At 49.9% G+C, this 16,624-nt stretch overlaps 1 protein-coding gene across 11 annotated transcripts in view; it reads right to left on the reverse strand.

Moving 5' to 3' along the window:
* LOC135389157 (electroneutral sodium bicarbonate exchanger 1-like) overlaps positions 1-16,624 on the reverse strand; it is an 81,248-nt gene that overhangs the window by 15,732 nt on the left and 48,892 nt on the right. For all 11 annotated transcript variants that reach the window (XR_010421578.1, XR_010421577.1, XM_064619190.1 and 8 more), the window contains 5 exons: positions 13,235-13,412; positions 12,800-13,084; positions 12,611-12,724; positions 12,396-12,557; positions 11,882-12,060 (listed from right to left, as the gene is read on the reverse strand). Coding sequence is in view for 9 of the 11 variants with exons in the window: in XM_064619190.1 (XP_064475260.1) it covers positions 11,882-12,060; positions 12,396-12,557; positions 12,611-12,724; positions 12,800-13,084; positions 13,235-13,412 (918 nt within the window). In the remaining 2 variants the exon portion in view is untranslated. The remainder of the gene's footprint in view (positions 1-11,881; positions 12,061-12,395; positions 12,558-12,610; positions 12,725-12,799; positions 13,085-13,234; positions 13,413-16,624) is intronic.

Here is a 16,624-nt window from a genome sequence, read left to right on the forward strand (position 1 = left end):
TGCTAAATGTGTTGGCGCAACTGTGCTGTCTGGGTGTCTTCCCTGAGTTTTCCTGATATGCGTAATGGTGCAGTTCCCAGGAAGTCAACCCAGGAAGGATGATCCCCGAGCAACACACCACCACCACCGGCAGGCAGTCTGCTTGGCAGTAACACATCACCAACCAACCCTACAAATAAATGTGTCCTCCTCTCAGTTCGAAATGGATATAAAACGGGATTTCTTTGCTCAATGTGACCTCTCACATTATTGAACATAAAACTGCAAGTCCTAATTCTCACGTTCCTTCTCAAAAGTTACTTCAATATTCGCGATGAACTGCATCGTTGTAATGTGCTTTTTTATTAGCAAAAATAAAAAATGCTCAAAATGATCCTTCGCAAGTTGCTCAGTAAAACTGTCAGACGTTAACGCCTCGAAAAATTGGTGGCTGCGGCAGCATGGAAAGGAGTGGTGCGTCAGTCTGAATCGGCGTGGCGTGCAGTTCTAGTTCAGTCTTGAATATGAGGGGTTTCCGGAAGCGGAAAGGCTACAACTATGGTGCGCATAGCAATCGCTCTCGGAAGAGTTGAAGAGCACCTAGAAACCATTCAAGTCAGTTTCATTTACTCCAAGATGCCAAAATTTAGTTTCCAATAAGCAGGAATATTTTTGCATTGCACGAATGAACTTGCACCAGGTGTTCCGTTTAAACTGTCATTCTGCAATTTCCATTTAGCGAGACTCCGCTGTATAGGATTTCAAGCTGACCTTTCGAACACTAAAACTATTATTAAGATAACACGCTTTTAATTCTGCGTAGGACATGATGGTGCTACTGCATATAGGGAATAGGCGGATTGTTTCAAGAAAATGCAAAAGGAGATTCTGCAGTTTAATTCCACTCAGGGAAGGAAAACTTTGGCCCTGTGCCCTGCAAACAACACTTGGCCTATTTCACCCATGTTACTCCTCTTAGCACTGACACCCCAGATGAAAAAATGAGCTGGGAACTCAAATGGTGCCAGTTTCAACACAACTGGTGTCAACTGGGAGCTCAAGTGGTACCAACTGGTCCCAGTTCAGACCTAACTGGTGTAAACCGCGAGCTGACCTTATTCCGGTTGGGGGCCAACCGAAGCCAGTTAAGGCCTGCCCGGTCAGAACTGGAGCTAAGCTGGCACCGGTTTGGGGCCCAACTACGACTGGTTGAAGCCCAAATGGCGTGAGTTGGGAATACCGGCTGAGTCATCTATGAGCAAACGGTGCCACTTCGTGCCAAAGTGGGATTTACTGGAAATCATGCTTTTCCACTTCGGGGTCTAGTTGCACCAGCTCAAACAGGGTCTCGAAGGCCTCACAGAAACTCGACACCTAATGCAACCGTAATGCGACACCTTGCACACAAATAGTGGCCAACGAATTGGAAATTGAGACCACATTCGGTGGTCATCACATGAAACACTGTCGCCCTATCGCTATCACCATCACCCAAATGCTGTGCATGCAGCAGTCAACCATTGGCAGTTGACAATCTGTGGCAGTTTTGAAACTGGTGAGGTGGTGAACTTGCCACCGGTGTAGTGCACAATGAGATGACACACAAATTTTGCGAAAGGACCTTGCTGGTGTGGATGACAGACTGTAGAACTCATGCAGCTCTGAACTAACCTTCCCATTGGGGTGAGGATAAACCACTGGAAATCTGTCATCGAAACGCAGGTAATTTTCGTTGTTTACGTTGCAAGTTGTATGTTCAATTGTGTTCATTATTAGCTCATTTTCATTGCAATATATTTACATTTGTGGATGTTTAGGAATGACGAAACAAATTGCTTGGGAGGTTGGGACGTTCCTGTTTTAATGTTTAAAATTCAAGAGGTAGTGTATTGTCCGTTGCGGGCACATAAAATAAATAAAAGGTAATAAGAAGTATTCAGTTTTGGCATAGGTATATACCAGGGACTTGACTAGAAACTGCACAATGGCCAGTGCTTTCACATTCATACATCTAAAGTGAACCTATTATGGGTGCCAAGTCTAGATATTTGAGAGTCTGCGATTGCATCCAATTTTTTCTCTTCCTTCCTGGGAACCGATCAGCCCCTTCACCTGCTGACCACTCCTGCATGATATGTTTTTCAAACTTTGTTTCTGTCATCTAAGCAATGACTGCATGCACGTCCAATTTTTTAAATCATAATGTGAGGAAAAGAACGTTATGTCAAATTGCACAGGGTACTGGTTATTGCACAAAAGAGTGAGACAAGAAAAATTATTTTTCTGTGTTTCGAAGTTCAGAATAGCTAGTGCTAGAAAATGTGCAAAAAATATTAAGAGAAACAGAACAAAAGACAGCGTACCATGCAATTCAAATATGTTTGGAAACTAATAAAATGTTTTTTGCTTCTTTCAGTTCTTGTACAGCTCACTTTGTAGGAAACCACTCGACAAGTGGTTTAACAAACTGGTGCCAGTTAGAACTAGGACCAGTTCCAAAGTGGTTTATTGAACTGGGCTAGTTAGAACTGGGGCCAGTTCCAAAGTGGTTTATTGAACTGGGAACAGTTGGACCTGTGACCAGTTGCTAAGTGGTGTACAAAGTGGGACCACTTCAAACCGGTGATTGTTCAATAACACAGCTCGAACTGGTACCAGTTGGAAAAAGTTTTGGCTATCCTTGCGTTTGCTGATCAAGAGCGAGGGAGGCTCCGCCTCCTGGATGCCGTCCAATAGGAGGACGCAGAGAACAGGCACTTCCCAAGCCTCTGCTCTCGCCTAAGAGATGGCGCAGCATTACCGTTGTTTCGCGTGTCGCAAGGCTTCTGCCATGGCGCACCGATCTAACCAAGTGCTTCGCCATCCGTTAACCAGCAGCTGCCGCTGTTTTGCCTGCCACGAGGCTTCTGCCATGGCGCACCGATCTAACCAACTGCTTCGCCATCCGTTGACCAGCAGCTGCCGCTGTTTTGCCTGCCACGAGGCTTCTGCCATGGCGCACCGATCTAACCAAGTGCTTCGCCATCCGTTAACCAGCAGCTGCCGCTGTTTTGCCTGCCACGAGGCTTCTGCCATGGCGCACCGATCTAACCAACTGCTTCGCCATCCGTTAACCAGCAGCTGCCGCTGTTTTGCCTGCCACGAGGCTTCTGCCATGGCGCACCGATCTAACCAACTGCTTCGCCATCCGTTGACCAGCAGCTGCCGCTGTTTTGCCTGCCACGAGGCTTCTGCCATGGCGCACCGATCTAACCAAGTGCTTCGCCATCCGTTAACCAGCAGCTGCCGCTGTTTTGCCTGCCACGAGGCTTCTGCCATGGCGCACCGATCTAACCAACTGCTTCGCCATCCGTTAACCAGCAGCTGCCGCTGTTTTGCCTGCCACGAGGCTTCTGCCATGGCGCACCGATCTAACCAACTGCTTCGCCATCCGTTAACCAGCAGCTGCCGCTGTTTTGCCTGCCACGAGGCTTCTGCCATGGCGCACCGATCTAACCAACTGCTTCGCCATCCGTTAACCAGCAGCTGCCGCTGTTTTGCCTGCCACGAGGCTTCTGCCATGGCGCACCGATCTAACCAAGTGCTTCGCCATCCGTTGACCAGCAGCTGCCGCTGTTTTGCCTGCCACGAGGCTTCTGCCATGGCGCACCGATCTAACCAACTGCTTCGCCATCCGTTAACCAGCAGCTGCCGCTGTTTTGCCTGCCACGAGGCTTCTGCCATGGCGCACCGATCTAACCAACTGCTTCGCCATCCGTTGACCAGCAGCTGCCGCTGTTTTGCCTGCCACGAGGCTTCTGCCATGGCGCACCGATCTAACCAAGTGCTTCGCCATCCGTTAACCAGCAGCTGCCGCTGTTTTGCCTGCCACGAGGCTTCTGCCATGGCGCACCGATCTAACCAAGTGCTTCGCCATCCGTTGACCAGCAGCTGCCGCTGTTTTGCCTACCACGAGGCTTCTGCCATGGCGCACCGATCTAACCAACTGCTTCGCCATCCGTTAACCAGCAGCTGCCGCTGTTTTGCCTGCCACGAGGCTTCTGCCATGGCGCACCGATCTAACCAACTGCTTCACCATCCGTTGACCAGCAGCTGCCGCTGTTTTGCCTGCCACGAGGCTTCTGCCATGGCGCACCGATCTAACCAACTGCTTCGCCATCCGTTAACCAGCAGCTGCCGCTGTTTTGCCTGCCACGAGGCTTCTGCCATGGCGCACCGATCTAACCAACTGCTTCGCCATCCGTTAACCAGCAGCTGCCGCTGTTTTGCCTGCCACGAGGCTTCTGCCATGGCGCACCGATCTAACCAACTGCTTCGCCATCCGTTGACCAGCAGCTGCCGCTGTTTTGCCTGCCACGAGGCTTCTGCCATGGCGCACCGATCTAACCAACTGCTTCGCCATCCGTTAACCAGCAGCTGCCGCTGTTTTGCCTGCCACGAGGCTTCTGCCATGGCGCACCGATCTAACCAACTGCTTCGCCATCCGTTAACCAGCAGCTGCCGCTGTTTTGCCTGCCACGAGGCTTCTGCCATGGCGCACCGATCTAACCAACTGCTTCGCCATCCGTTGACCAGCAGCTGCCGCTGTTTTGCCTGCCACGAGGCTTCTGCCATGGCGCACCGATCTAACCAAGTGCTTCGCCATCCGTTAACCAGCAGCTGCCGCTGTTTTGCCTGCCACGAGGCTTCTGCCATGGCGCACCGATCTAACCAACTGCTTCGCCATCCGTTGACCAGCAGCTGCCGCTGTTTTGCCTGCCACGAGGCTTCTGCCATGGCGCACCGATCTAACCAAGTGCTTCGCCATCCGTTAACCAGCAGCTGCCGCTGTTTTGCCTGCCACGAGGCTTCTGCCATGGCGCACCGATCTAACCAAGTGCTTCGCCATCCGTTAACCAGCAGCTGCCGCTGTTTTGCCTGCCACGAGGCTTCTGCCATGGCGCACCGATCTAACCAACTGCTTCGCCATCCGTTAACCAGCAGCTGCCGCTGTTTTGCCTGCCACGAGGCTTCTGCCATGGCGCACCGATCTAACCAACTGCTTCGCCATCCGTTGACCAGCAGCTGCCGCTGTTTTGCCTACCACGAGGCTTCTGCCATGGCGCACCGATCTAACCAACTGCTTCGCCATCCGTTAACCAGCAGCTGCCGCTGTTTTGCCTGCCACGAGGCTTCTGCCATGGCGCACCGATCTAACCAACTGCTTCGCCATCCGTTGACCAGCAGCTGCCGCTGTTTTGCCTACCACGAGGCTTCTGCCATGGCGCACCGATCTAACCAACTGCTTCGCCATCCGTTGACCAGCAGCTGCCGCTGTTTTGCCTGCCACGAGGCTTCTGCCATGGCGCACCGATCTAACCAACTGCTTCGCCATCCGTTAACCAGCAGCTGCCGCTGTTTTGCCTGCCACGAGGCTTCTGCCATGGCGCACCGATCTAACCAACTGCTTCGCCATCCGTTAACCAGCAGCTGCCGCTGTTTTGCCTGCCACGAGGCTTCTGCCATGGCGCACCGATCTAACCAACTGCTTCGCCATCCGTTGACCAGCAGCTGCCGCTGTTTTGCCTGCCACGAGGCTTCTGCCATGGCGCACCGATCTAACCAAGTGCTTCGCGATCCGTTAACCAGCAGCTGCCGCTGTTTTGCCTGCCACGAGGCTTCTGCCATGGCGCACCGATCTAACCAACTGCTTCGCCATCCGTTAACCAGCAGCTGCCGCTGTTTTGCCTGCCACGAGGCTTCTGCCATGGCGCACCGATCTAACCAACTGCTTCGCCATCCGTTGACCAGCAGCTGCCGCTGTTTTGCCTACCACGAGGCTTCTGCCATGGCGCACCGATCTAACCAACTGCTTCGCCATCCGTTAACCAGCAGCTGCCGCTGTTTTGCCTGCCACGAGGCTTCTGCCATGGCGCACCGATCTAACCAACTGCTTCGCCATCCGTTGACCAGCAGCTGCCGCTGTTTTGCCTGCCACGAGGCTTCTGCCATGGCGCACCGATCTAACCAACTGCTTCGCCATCCGTTGACCAGCAGCTGCCGCTGTTTTGCCTGCCACGAGGCTTCTGCCATGGCGCACCGATCTAACCAACTGCTTCGCCATCCGTTGACCAGCAGCTGCCGCTGTTTTGCCTGCCACGAGGCTTCTGCCATGGCGCACCGATCTAACCAACTGCTTCGCCATCCGTTGACCAGCAGCTGCCGCATTTGCCTGCCACGAGGCTTCTGCCATGGCGCACCGATCTAACCAACTGCTTCGCCATCCGTTGACCAGCAGCTGCCGCTGTTTTGCCTGCCACGAGGCTTCTGCCATGGCGCACCGATCTAACCAACTGCTTCGCCATCCGGTGACCAGCAGCTGCCGCTGTTTTGCCTGCCACGAGGCTTCTGCCATGGCGCACCGATCTAACCAACTGCTTCGCCATCCGTTGACCAGCAGCTGCCGCTGTTTTGCCTGCCACGAGGCTTCTGCCATGGCGCACCGATCTAACCAACTGCTTCGCCATCCGTTAAGCAGCAGCTGCCTCTGTTTTGCCTGCCACGAGGCTTCTGCCATGGCGCACCGATCTAACCAACTGCTTCGCCATCCGTTAACCAACAGCTGCCGCTGTTTTGCCTGCCACGAGGCTTCTGCCATGGCGCACCGATCTAACCAACTGCTTCGCCATCCGTTGACCAGCAGCTGCCGCTGTTTTGTCTGCCACGAGGCTTCTGCCATGGCGCACCGATCTAACCAACTGCCTCGCCATCCGTTTACCAGCAGCTGCCGCTGTTTTGCCTGCCACAAGGCTTCTGCCATGGCGCACCGATCTAACCAACTGCTTCGCCATCCGTTAACCAACAGCTGCCGCTGTTTTGCCTGCCACGAGGCTTCTGCCATGGCGCACCGATCTAACCAACTGCCTCGCCATCCGTTAACCAACAGCTGCCGCTGTTTTGCCTGCCACGAGGCTTCTGCCATGGCGCACCGATCTAACCAACTGCTTCGCCATCCGTTTACCAGCAGCTGCCGCTGTTTTGCCTGCCACAAGGCTTCTGCCATGGCGCACCGATCTAACCAACTGCTTCGCCATCCGTTAACCAACAGCTGCCGCTGTTTTGCCTGCCACGAGGCTTCTGCCATGGCGCACCGATCTAACCAACTGCTTCGCCATCCGTTTACCAGCAGCTGCCGCTGTTTTGCCTGCCACGAGGCTTCTGCCATGGCGCACCGATCTAACCAACTGCTTCGCCATCCGTTGACCAACAGCTGCCGCTGTTTTGCCTGCCACGAGGCTTCTGCCATGGCGCACCGATCTAACCAACTGCTTCGCCATCCGTTGACCAGCAGCTGCCGCTGTTTTGTCTGCCACGAGGCTTCTGCCATGGCGCACCGATCTAACCAACTGCCTCGCCATTCGTTGACCAACAGCTGCCGCTGTTTTGCCTGCCACGAGGCTTCTGCCATGGCGCACCGATCTAACCAACTGCTTCGCCATCCGTTTACCAGCAGCTGCCGCTGTTTTGCCTGCCACGAGGCTTCTGCCATGGCGCACCGATCTAACCAACTGCTTCGCCATCCGTTTACCAGCAGCTGCCGCTGTTTTGTCTGCCACGAGGCTTCTGCCATGGCGCACCGATCTAACCAACTGCTTCGCCATCCCTTGACCAACAGCTGCCGCTGTTTTGCCTGCCACGAGGCTTCTGCCATGGCGCACCGATCTAACCAACTGCTTCGCCATCCGTTTACCAGCAGCTGCCGCTGTTTTGCCTGCCACGAGGCTTCTGCCATGGCGCACCGATCTAACCAACTGCCTCGCCATTCGTTGACCAACAGCTGCCGCTGTTTTGCCTGCCACGAGGCTTCTGCCATGGCGCACCGATCTAACCAACTGCTTCGCCATCCGTTGACCAACAGCTGCCGCTGTTTTGCCTGCCACGAGGCTTCTGCCATGGCGCACCGATCTAACCAACTGCTTCGCCATCCGTTGACCAGCAGCTGCCGCTGTTTTGTCTGCCACGAGGCTTCTGCCATGGCGCACCGATCTAACCAACTGCCTCGCCATCCGTTTACCAGCAGCTGCCGCTGTTTTGCCTGCCACAAGGCTTCTGCCATGGCGCACCGATCTAACCAACTGCTTCGCCATCCGTTAACCAACAGCTGCCGCTGTTTTGCCTGCCACGAGGCTTCTGCCATGGCGCACCGATCTAACCAACTGCCTCGCCATCCGTTAACCAACAGCTGCCGCTGTTTTGCCTGCCACGAGGCTTCTGCCATGGCGCACCGATCTAACCAACTGCTTCGCCATCCGTTTACCAGCAGCTGCCGCTGTTTTGCCTGCCACAAGGCTTCTGCCATGGCGCACCGATCTAACCAACTGCTTCGCCATCCGTTAACCAACAGCTGCCGCTGTTTTGCCTGCCACGAGGCTTCTGCCATGGCGCACCGATCTAACCAACTGCTTCGCCATCCGTTTACCAGCAGCTGCCGCTGTTTTGCCTGCCACGAGGCTTCTGCCATGGCGCACCGATCTAACCAACTGCTTCGCCATCCGTTAACCAACAGCTGCCGCTGTTTTGCCTGCCACGAGGCTTCTGCCATGGCGCACCGATCTAACCAACTGCCTCGCCATTCGTTAACCAACAGCTGCCGCTGTTTTGCCTGCCACGAGGCTTCTGCCATGGCGCACCGATCTAACCAACTGCTTCGCCATCCGTTTACCAGCAGCTGCCGCTGTTTTGCCTGCCACAAGGCTTCTGCCATGGCGCACCGATCTAACCAACTGCTTCGCCATCCGTTAACCGGCGTACAAGCGCTTGGCCTTGTTCCCGCTTGGCCTTGTTCCCAGGTTGACGAACGGCGAAGCTGTTGGTTAGATTGATGCGCCATGGCAGAAGCCTTGCGGCACACAACGGTAGCTACACTCCTGTCTAAGCCTCGTTCAGCCGTTGGTTAGATTGTTGTGCCATGGCAGAAGCCTAGCGACACACGAAACAATGGCAACGCTGCGCCATCTCGTAGGCGAGAGCAGAGGCCTGGGAAGTGCCTGCCCTTCACGTCCTCCTATTGGCCGGCATCCAGGAGGCGGAGCCTCCCTCACTCTTGGTCAGCAAACGCAAGGATAGTCTAGTGCATGAGGAAACAAGCTACAAATTCTCAGAAGACAACTTTGTGACAGTAAGCAGAAAGTGTACAATGTTGAGGTTGACGTTGTATTGTAGGCAACCATCTAAAGAATTCTCACACAGTGCCCACTGAAAAAGTGTAACTAGACTCTTTCGAAAAATCAGTCCACTAGTGGTAAATCATATGTCGCAACTGTCAGTTGAATTTGTCAAGTGTGATAGTCTGACATATTGCACTGCATGTGTGTCTATAACATATGAGATTTTATTTTATTTGGATGAAGTAATCCATCTCAAAAGATGTGGATCGTATCGGCAGTTATGATACGGGGGGAAAGGGGGCAAAACGTGCTTAAGCTGCAGATTGAAGCGGGTGTTCAGAAGTTGATATTGTTATGACAACAACCTCAAACAACCTCCCGCCCCCTACCAGAAACATCATTGTTTGCGATGCATTGTTTGCATTGTTGTGCGATGTTTCTAGTAGGGGCGGGAGGTTGTTTTTATGAATGGTCTTCTTTTTTGTTCCTGTCTACCGTATTTACTCGAATACAAGATGACGCTGATTGCAAGACGACCCCCGGACTACAGCCTCAAAAATTGGGGAAAAAAAGAAAAATGAGGGGTATTGACAAGCACTTTATTCTGGCATTTCATCATTCTCAGAAAAGTCACTAGCTTCCTTGTCAGAATCATCCCAAAGTGCGTCATCCTCAGTACCGTCCATTGCATTCGAAATACCACACTTCTTAAACGCGCGAGCTACGATGACATCTGGTATCGCCCTCCACGCGTCCATAATCCACATCACCACCTGGCTGAGCGAAGCACGCTTCAGACGTCCAGTTGGCGTGAACTGTTGGTCGCCACATTCCATCCACTCATTGTACAGTTTCCGGAGTTGGTCCTTAAACGGCTTGTTGATTCCAACGTCCAGAGGTTGAATTTGTGAAGTCATGCCGCCCGGGATCACTACGAGGTCAGTGCCGTTCTGCCGTACGATCTCCTTGCTGTGATCACCAGTATGCCCCTTGAAGGCATCAACAACCAACATGGAACGGTGGCACAGTAAGCTGCCTGGGCGGCGGAACCATACGGTCTTCAGCCAGTCGTCGAAGAGCTCGGAGGTCATCCAACCTTTCTCATTACATCATATTACGGCACCACGCGGGGACTGCTCCTTTTTCGGGAGGGTCTTTCTTGCAAAAAAGATGTACGGAGGGAGCTTATGACCGTCCGCGGTGCAGGACAGCATTACTGTAACTCTTTGTTTCTCACATCCTGTTGTGCGCACTTTCACCTCTTTCGCTCCAGTTTCTTCCACTGTGACGTTCGCCGGCATGTCGAACCAAACCGGGGTTTGGTCGGCATTCCCGATTTGCCCCAACGGGTAGCAGTGCTCTCTTCGAAGTCGGATAACATACCGTTGAAATTCTCGAAGCTTTTCTTCGAAGTGAGCCGGTAACCGCTGGCACACGGATGTTCTCCTCCTTAACGAGAATCCTGACCTTTTCATGAATTTCTGGACCCAACACCTGCTGGCTTTGAAGTCCGACGGTGGGATGTTCTTCTCACGTGCCAGTAGACGAGCTTTAAGTTGTATCATTTCTGCTGTTACCGTGACACACTTGCTCCGGAGTTGCCTGATGTAGTCGACAACAGCTCTCTCGATATCGGACTGCCGTCCAGACTTCGGGCCACCGAAAGCCTTCCACGTTCCTGAGCAGTTGAATATTTCGTTGCGTTGTCCCAACCACCTGCGCACGTTGGCCTCTGAAACTCCGAAGCGTCTTCCTGTCGCAACGTTGTTGTTGGTAGCTTCGGCCACTTCTATCACTTTCCGTTTGAAGACCGCCGAGTAGAACGTCCGCTTTGGAGCCATCACTCAGGAAACACTAGTTACTACGTGGCACGTGCACCGAAGACGAAGGGAAACTGACGAAAGCACGGCAGTCAAATGCACCGCGAACAAAAGCACGAGGAAAGGAGAGAGCGAATTAAGCGAATCACGTGGTACCAAACTCCGTTCTCGCTGCGTCTCCTTTCCCCCTCTCCTTTTCTCCCATGACTCACCTACCCCGTCCCCTCGCCCGCTCGAAACGTGTCGCGGAAATCACATGGTTTCGATTCCAAGACGACCCCGATTTTCGGCACTAGCTTTTTTGGAAAAAAACTCGTCTTGCAATCGAGTAAACACGGTATGTGCCTTTTGCTATTAAACTGAGTTGCAAGTGGCGCGTTGTGTGTCTCCCTCTTGTCCGTGTGTGTTGCGCCTTAAGATGCATTAAAAAATCTTAATCTTAATCTAGTGATAGTCCATTTATGTGGCGTGAGGAACAGTATGGTTTAGTATCCATGAGCAATGTCACTATCCTTCAGCATACAGGACTACAACAGTATGCCTCCACAACATAATAGTGTTCTCTTGTGACATACATTTAGATGCATGTTTGATAATTCAAACTTGCAATAATTCAAACAAAAATCACTGGTCCCCTAGAGTTTGTCAAGCTCAACCTCAGTATGTAAAGGTATGGTATGACTCGTGACACATTGTGTTTGTTAATATGACGCCTCGTGACCAATGTCCAGGGGAACGGACATTCCGACTGTGTTATAGAGACGCCAGAAATTGCAGAGGAACGACCAACATCTGTTGTACCAGTAATAAAATGTTCTTTCGTTGTAGATTATGTTAATATTTGTCCATCCCGTGCAAGAATGTTAGTCTCTTATAATAAACGAGTGTGTTGAGAATCAACAGTTTACAGAAAATGATGATGACAGGAAGACGTACCGCACTCCAAGGAACTGGGGCTTTTCTCCTGGAGCGGAGCACTCGGATTCCATGCGAAGAGAGTTGACATGTGTCATGGCCAGCACTGTAGCTGCCACAAACCAGGGGAGGCCAAGAATGGAACAGACGGCAATTAGGATTGCCAGTACAAGAAGGTCCAAGTGATAGCCACAGCCTTTCTGGAAAGTAAATGGGTTTACTTCTATTGTACGTCACACTAATTAGTGCCGGGATTTATTTAGGTTAGATATCAGAAGGAAAAATGCAGAAAACCTGGTGAAACAAAATAACTTCTTTTGTGCAAATTTACCTCAAAATACTAAAGGAAGATCGTACAGGCAAGCCGGTATGAACTCATGCTGAAGGGCACTGAGAGACACGGCAACAACTGTCTTTGGTTGACCGTGTCTCTCGGTGCCCTTCACCATGATTATCTCTAAATGTTGCTAATTTGGAGGTAAGAATCATGTAGGAAAATATACGCATATATATATCCTAACTGTTGTGAAGGTACCTTAAGCTTGTTTTCTTTTCTGTTGATAATGACGGCGGTGATCTGCTGGTCCATGAAGATGAGGATGGTGCACAACAGTGCTGGCGCAACGGCTGCCAGCATTGTCCACCAAGGATTGCGCCCAAAGAATGGAATCAGCCAACCGCGTCCTTCCCATGTGGGCTGCAAGGTTGCCCACAAGTTATTCCCAGCACTTGCACTGAAAACAAGCGCACCTCAAATTTTTCTGGCACCTCCAGTTTGGGTGTGGGAAGCCCGACCAGCATGTCGGTGGTTGTCATCAGACAGATGGAAATAACGACTGCAAAGTCGCTCACCATCATACGCACCTGAACATTTTCACATTAATGAGATAAATATGACAGCAACTGCAAAAAATTACACTAGGATGTAAACTATCGTACCGACGTTGGGAAGTAGCTAGTCACTTTGAAATCCTTAAGAAATACTGCTAGGGTGAAGGTTGCTGCAAAGACGAGCACAGAGAAGAGGAATACATCTGGCACGTATTGACAACCGTTGCCACGGACAATGCCACCAAGGTCATGGCATGCGTGGGTGCTTAGAGAGGTCCAGTTGATGGCCGTCAAGTTTCCTTCATACGTCGTTGCATTAGGTGCTTCACACCAGCACTCCACTTTCAGGTCCGTATCCATGTTCATCGGATACTTGCTGCCAATTTTGAGCACCTAAAATATACACAATGAAAAAACTATATTTTAAGCACCTGTTTCAAAGACCTATCAAGGAAACACAATAGGATGACAATTTCTTCCTCCTACGATTTGTTTATGCCATTCCCATCATACTTTCTACTATTTCACACAATTAATACATACGCTTTCAACAGCCTTGTAAATGAAGATGAGCGAAATCAGTGTTGCAAAATTCTCTTCAGTAAAACGTGTGATATAACAAACAAGGGCGCTGGCGTCGAAAGCTACCAGGATGAGTAGGATGAGTGCTGTCCATAGCCCAATCCACAGACGTAGAGACAAGTAGTCTATGTCGTGTTCCCTGAAAAGCAAACCAAACAATTTTCCATATTACACGTATAGGACAATGTTTATTTTTATTAACTGCCTTTACTGGCTGTTTTAGATCACTGGCATAGCAGTAAGTCACCCATCCATTTGTGTGAATACACAAGACTCGTTAAAGCAGCCTGCATCAGATAATTCGACCCATGCAAATGTGCATACATATATGCATAGGCACAATACACTGACTACTGCACTGAAAGAGCTTGGAAAGGTAAAAGAGCTCCACAATTTTTTTTTTAATTCTCTTTTCTTTCATTAACTGATTTGATAAATCATGCATTTTATTATTCTTGCTGGAAGGATAATACTTGATTTGGAGGACATCACCATCATGTGATGGTGGTGATGGTGATGATGGTTATGAGATGGAGAGAAGAATACAATGCAAGTTGTCCCATCTCCTCAACTAAGCTCAAAGTATATTACATAACCTTGGTATCCTATGTAAGCATACATACACACATAACAGCCGCTTACATAAGCTTGCTCTTATTTGCAAAGCCTGCGCATTCAACAGCCTTTGCAGGACGTAGAAGGGGCGGTGAAATTGGCAGAAAACTAAGGTGAATTCATCACCCTGCATACAAAGCAATAACTGAAAGTGAACATATTCGACACAAGTGTGTCTGGTTGGGTGAGAACTATGATAGTAACGAAAATCTCCAACCAAGTTACAGGACGGGGATACCCGACGTTTCGGAGCCAGTTCGGCTCCTTCCTCAGGGGGGACAAACCTGTGCCACTGTGAGACAGCCTGTCACACACGTGTTGGCAAGAAGGAGCAAGTGTTGATACATACAGATGTGGGTGGGACACTCCCCAATTTCTGTCTGCAGTGCATGTAGCATGCTGTTCGAAACTGGACCCCCCTCTGAAAAATCCACCCCTGGCTGCGCTAGAAATGCGGAACATGAGCCTAAGACTGCATTTTACGTTCAAAGAAATAGGCATGCTGGCATTACATCCACTACAGGGTGAGGAGAAACACTCTTTTAATAGAATAGTGGTTCTCAACTTATGTTGCGCAAGGGAACCCGTGGTGGTTGGTCTACTCTTTACAACAAGCAGCAGCCGTCGCAATGCCGGTGCCAATCCCAATGCCAACGATGAGATATCATGCACACTGGGAGGCAATAGAGCATGTTTTTGCTCACATTTCGCGAGGCAACCTCAAACTGCTCAGGCAAACGAAAGTGACCTTGAGTTAAGCAGTTTCCTAGCTATTTCTTTAATTTCATCTTGCAAAAATGTATTTGTGTTCCCATCAAATTAATTTGAGTCTACTGCACCTTATTTCTAATACAGTCGCCCAGTGATTTTTTGCACTCCTTCAAAAGTCAAAATAATCGAGTCGTCCCAAAAAACGAATTTGACTAAAAAAAAATGCAATTGTTCAGTTCAATGACACAAAAACTTGGCAATGTTTTGTTCATGAACGCTCTTCAGTTTCGGTGCAATCATGTCCGCTTGTACTTGATCAAAGGTCACCGTACACCAATGAAAGTACCATCACCCTCTGAGTTGGTCCGATCCATCAAGCACTCCCCGAATGATCTCATCACATGACTGCGTTGTCTACATAGGCTGCTTTTTTAAAATTTAAGTTTTTAATTTTAACTCAAGTAACCCTCAGGTTGAGGAATGACATATGCTTCTCATCCAGTGATAGTGACCCCCAAACAAGTTTTCAGTATAGCCGCTGCAACAGTTCTCTAGCCGGAAAAAAAAAAAAAAAGAGAAGCAGCCTGGATCAACTATTGAACCAGCCTGAAGCTGGCCATGGCTGTTTCCATGATGATGGGTGTAGTGCAGTTGAATTTCCATTCTGAAACCAGGAGCCTGATCTTCAACTTGTTGTTATCCCATAACTCGCATTAAATGCATCGCTTCGCCCGTGATCCGCCACGAGCTCTTGCGCGAGCCTACCAAAATGGCTTTGGAGCAAACTTTAAATACATGTACTACTATGAGGATAACGCTTGTTAAGTGAGAGTTCAAGTTCGGGGCCCTTCCATTCGGAAGCACATGTAGATTCATTATGCGGTATGTATTTATTATGGAGTTCCAATCATCACCATCATCATCATCATCATATATAATCATTGTTTACGATAGTTTGCCCTTAAAGAAAACAGGCTGGACACCGTACTCCAACTCTGCTCCAAAATTTACGAGTGTTTGCTCTATTTTTGTTCCACGATCTAAAATGTGCTCCTGGACGTGCTGCAATATGGTCGGGATCTGTTCTTTACAGGGCCTTGCATGGACGCAGGTGGATGTGTGCAGAAAGTATGTGTCCGTGTTATCTCAAGGTTCACAAATCCCAGTGACACATGCCACCATATACACTTTATGTGATGCAAGCTTCACAAAATTATTCATCATTTCAACTTCCAGTTTGGCTAAAATACCTACAATAGGCGGGCACTACAAAGTCCGAAATTGTTGCTTTCAATGAAAGGCATGTTTGGTCCTATTTTCTGGCAACAATGAATCACTGCAGTAAGTGCTGGAGGAAATAGGGTGGCCTTCGACACTGCACCGTCAATTTTTCAACTCATATAGCCTGAATACAATATACGTGATGGGCAATAAAGAAGCCAGTTTTAGACTGCATATGCAAGTTATTCAATTCTCGGAGTGAGAAGACTCCCTCAACTGTGTTGGCAAAATACTGCATGCTTATCTAAGCCGCAACATTTTCATTTTTATTCTGTGCCACGTAACTCTGAACAACAGTTGTTTAGTTTTTCCTATGTCTAGTCATTTCATTGCTGTGACAGGATTGCCAGAAACTTTGCAAGTTTTACCTTCAAATTTATACTAATGCTGTATGTACAATGTGTACAATAAACCTCTTAGAAATTATTGTTGTTTTGTCAGTTTCAGGGTGCAAAGAAAATGCATGCAATTCCATCAACTATGTCTTGGATATTTATGGCAGCTTACTCAGCACTGCAGCAGGTTAAGCTGGGTAAATGGTAAAAGGCAGGCAAACGTTGCACTGCCCCATCAACCACAGCATATGTTGCCATCGCGTGTACCTCAATAAAGCTACACTTGCAGGAATTTGTTTTCTCAAGCCTCGTCATCCTTGTCATAAAAGTAGGATGGAGATGACATTCCTCGAGATTGAGGGAAGACAACGACGAACAAGAAGACTCGCATTCGGCACAGCAAACTTAT

This window comes from Ornithodoros turicata, chromosome 3, assembly GCF_037126465.1.
Source record: "Ornithodoros turicata isolate Travis chromosome 3, ASM3712646v1, whole genome shotgun sequence".
Lineage (NCBI taxonomy): Eukaryota > Metazoa > Arthropoda > Arachnida > Ixodida > Argasidae > Ornithodoros > Ornithodoros turicata.